This window comes from Belonocnema kinseyi, chromosome 9 (assembly GCF_010883055.1).
Source record: "Belonocnema kinseyi isolate 2016_QV_RU_SX_M_011 chromosome 9, B_treatae_v1, whole genome shotgun sequence".
Classification (NCBI taxonomy): domain Eukaryota; kingdom Metazoa; phylum Arthropoda; class Insecta; order Hymenoptera; family Cynipidae; genus Belonocnema; species Belonocnema kinseyi.
Window position 1 is genome coordinate 106,140,966 of NC_046665.1, and position 4,314 is coordinate 106,145,279.

At 29.1% G+C, this 4,314-nt stretch overlaps 1 protein-coding gene across 1 annotated transcript in view; it reads right to left on the reverse strand.

Annotated features, from left to right (window-relative positions):
- The window catches only part of LOC117179503 (1,5-anhydro-D-fructose reductase-like), a 23,341-nt gene extending 21,260 nt beyond the window's left edge, over positions 1 to 2,081 (reverse strand). The window contains exon 1 of the mRNA XM_033371370.1: positions 2,022 to 2,081. Within this exon, the coding sequence (XP_033227261.1) occupies positions 2,022 to 2,029 (8 nt within the window). The 5' untranslated portion in view covers positions 2,030 to 2,081. The remainder of the gene's footprint in view (positions 1 to 2,021) is intronic.
- Positions 2,082 to 4,314: the final 2,233 nt, after the last annotated feature.

The following is a 4,314-nucleotide window of genomic DNA, read 5'->3' on the forward strand; positions in this document are numbered from 1 at the left end:
TTTTTCAGAAAATTTGAGCCCTTAATCTCTGTTAGAAAAAAAGATGTCGATTTTTCAAGTTGCGCGCAGCACGCCGCGCGCGTGTTTTTCCAGACGTCTGGTCAGAGAAACAAGAAAATGAGCTCAGCCAACTACGCGCGACGATTGAATCCAATTTTTTTTTATGCATTTTAACTTGTTGAACTCGAATATGAAAGTTATTTATTTGTGAAAAATCTCGTTCAATTATTATAAATAATTTAATTATTTCAATCGTCAAAAAATTGTAGTGAGCAGCGAACGCAAATACCACGCCTTTGAATAAATAATAATATAATAATATATTGTTGAGCTTTCGAATCAAGATTTTAAACGAGAATGACTGTTTACGCTACGTTGAAAAAAATGTCAGAAGACGACTTGAACAGGCTCGCTATGATAGATATTGTTACTTTCGAGGATGCCATGGAAATAGTCAGTAAATTTATATCGATGTTGTACGATCCGAAGAATGAAGCCAAAGCTTTTCGATCGAATGTTAATTCTTTGAGATATAATTTAGCGATGTTCAAATATGTAAGTACTGACAAATTGCCACCTTCCAAACCTGCTCTGCAACAACACGTGTTGAGGTGTTTTTGGCAAATCAATGAATGGAAACAGGCGAAAAGTTCAAATATAACTAGTAAAGACTTGAAAACGTGTGGATGGTTAGTTGATAATGATGGAAATATTTTTCCTGATTACTATGATGGTAATTCAGCCATGGAGTATTTGCAAAGTTTTTATTGTTCCTGTTCACAGAAAAATTCATGTACTACGGATATATGTCCTTGCGTGAAAACTAATTTGAATTGTTGTGATTTATGTAGTTGTAAAGATTCGTGCCCTAATAAAACAGAACCAATAAATAATGAAGAAACAGTCTAAACAAATTGTGTTGTAATTTTTCAACATATTATTATATCATTATTTATTCACAGGCGTGGTATTTGCGTTCGCTGCTCACTACAATTTTTTGACGATTGAAATAATTAAATTATTTATAATAATTGAACGAGATTCTTCACAAAAAAACAACTTTCATATTCGAGTTCAGCAAGTTGAAATGCATAAAAAAACTTGGATTCAATCATCGCGCGTAATTGGCTGAGTTCATTTTCTTGTTTCTCTAACCAGACGTCTGGAAAAACACGCGCGCGGCGTGCTGCGCGCAACTTGAAAAATCGACATCTTTTTTTCTAACAGAGATTAAGGGCTCAAATTTTCTGAAAAACTTCCTTAAACTATGTACTTTGAGACTGTATATATAGTGATGGATAATTAAAAACTTTGTCACTCAACTTTTTCATTTGAACGTGCGAAGTCACAATACCATGAAAAAAATTTTCCAAAGTTTTCCACTCAGCCGGGAAATGCTTCGGAAATTTCGGACAACTTTTACTACTTTCAAAAATAGTTGAAGAACATGCTATTAAATTTTCATGAATAAATATTGATTTTTGGCTGAGCATCAACGAATTGAACTTAAAAAATCATAAAATTATTTTCAGTACAAATTTCACTTAAAAGTCGATTTTGACAAGGTTCCCCCAAATTTAATAAAAAATAAATACCATATTCGGATTCAGCACCCTCGAAAACATAAAGATAGACCATTTCTAGCCTGTTGTAAGAATCTGGTCACACTTTCGTGTTTCTAAGCGACTTTTTGGGGGTTTGCCGCTCGCCTATAAGGGAGAATAGAGAAGTGTGGAGATGTGTGACTGTAATATGCATGCGAGGCACAGAGCTGTCCTCTACAGGAAATAGTTCATTTGAATATTATTGAAGGGCGCGGATTGCGAATCCCAAAAGAAGTTACTTTATTTTGTAACTGTGACTACTTACTAAAAAAAAAAATAACAAATTACCCAACACTGCTAGTGATTTATGACTTACTTTTAGTGAACATGATTTGCGATTCTTATAATGAAAAACGTTTGAAATCCCAAAATTTGTTTGGAAAATGATAAAGTTGACGGTGCTTGAAAAATTATTACCTGAACATGATGAAAAAACATAAGACTGTCTGTAAAAAGAGGCGGTTTCCTCTCCGAAGACTGAAATTATTTTTAAAATAGAGCAGGATTAATCAGAATTAATTTGCGAAATATTTGTAGGTTAACCCTTAAAGGGCATACTTCCGTAAAATTACATAAAGAGCGTACTGGGTGTTACGTACCCAAGGGTTCAAACCTGTGCTGTGCCAACGGTATTGGGAAGTTTTTTACAAGAAAATCAATTAATGATGTTTAATCTATCTAGTTTAAGGAGAAAAGTTTTCATAACAGTTTTTGAAATTTAAAGTAGTTAAAAAAATCCTTTTTGCAAAAAAAATTAAAAAATGCCTTCTTTCACCCTAAAATTCATTAAATTTTAAGTTTTTGATATTTTTACTTAAAATTTGACTTGAATACTTTCGAGATACGGAGCTTCAAAAATAAAGTTAGTCTTTTAGTGTTCGTTTGAAAGAAGGTATTAATTCTAAAAAATAAAAGCTTCAATTCAATGAAAAATGAAACACCGTACTTTGCGTGATCAAACGATTTTATTTATCTTAAACGGCGTATAAAAATTATAGAAATCAAAATTATCTGAAAATGACATAGAAAAATAGTTTTTCATGTCATTTGCTAATCTGGCGTTATGTTCCATTTTATTGAATTTGGTACGTTTCCTTAAAGCGCAAACAAGTCGCTGGGTGTTTCACACTAGGCATGCTCTTTAAGGGTTAAATCTATTTTTAGTGAAAAGTATAATAATCTGAATATAATAATAATAATTTAATTATATAGGGTAATAGTTTAGTAATTACAACTTGTTAAACTTTGGCAATTTTTATTCTGGAAGGTGGAACGTACATTTATAGGGTTGTTTACAGGTCAGGGGATTCCGGGATATCAGGGAAAACCTGAGTCAGGAATGTTTGATAAACGGAAGTTGAAGTTTATAAAATTCCGTATGATTTGTCCATATTTTGACACTCTTTCCACTATTTCCCACTTTTACCTTTTTTTTTTTGTATATAATTCCTGTTTTTTCCCCGTTTTCAAGAAGCTTTTTCTTTTCCCATTTTTTCGTTCTTTTGCTTCAACGCAAACTAAATTAATAGAACACAATAAAAAAACCGAACTATTTTTGGTTCATTATTTGAGTTAAAATTTAATTATTTTGTTGAAAATTCAACTATTTAAAAAATATCGTCTTTCTTGGTCAACAATTTATTTTTGTTTTGAAAATTGTATTTTTAGCTGCAAAGATAACCATTCTATTTTTGGTTAAACATTGATCGTTTTTAGTGGCAAATTTTTCGAATAAAATTTTTTCGTGGAGTTGAACTACCTTGCGCACAATTAATTTTATTGTTTGAAAGTAGAATTGATTATTTTGTTGAAAATAACACTCTTTTGTTAATATATTTGTATTTTTTGGTTGATAATCTTACTACTCGATTGAAATTTGATCTTACTTTGTTAAAAATAAATTTCATTGGTTGAATATTGAAGTTTTTTATTAAAAGTTCATTTTTTTTAAACAACTTTTCATTCCTGAAAATTAAACAATTTCTTTATTGGCAGAAAAATAATCTTTTTCAGTCGAAAATTCTACGATTAATATTTTTCTTTGAAAATACACCTTTTTTGGTTCAAAATTCAACTAATTGATTATAAGTTGAACTGCTTTGTACGAAATTAATTTTATTGGTGAAAAAATTTAAATTATTTTATTGAAAATTTCACATTTTTGTTAAAAATCCATATTTTTTGGTCGAAAGTTGAAGTTACTTTGTTAAAAATTAATTTTATGGTTGAAGATTTAATTATTTTGTTAAAAACTATTTTGTTTGTTGAAAATTACTTTTCTTAACTGAAAATTGATTATTTATTTGCTGATTTTTTTATTGATTAGTTGAAAGTTGAACTGTTTTGTATAAAATTAATTTTATTGGTTGAAGATTTAACTTTTTTTAAAAATTCTTTCCTTTTTTTGGCCGAAAACTACTTTTCTTAACTGAAAATTGATCTTTTTTAGATAAAAATTAAACTAATAACATATTTTGTTGAGAATTCATTTTTTGTCGCTGAAAATACAACTAATTTTTAAAAGTGGACTTATTTTGTATAAAATTAATTTTTTTTTGGTTAAAAATTAAATTATTTTGTTAAAAATTCCACTCTTTTATTAAAAATCCCTATTTTTGGTCGAAAATTCAACTACTTGGTTGAATGCTGTAATAATTTGTTAAAAATTAATTTTTTTTGCGTGTAGAAAACTAATTTTCTTATCTTTGAA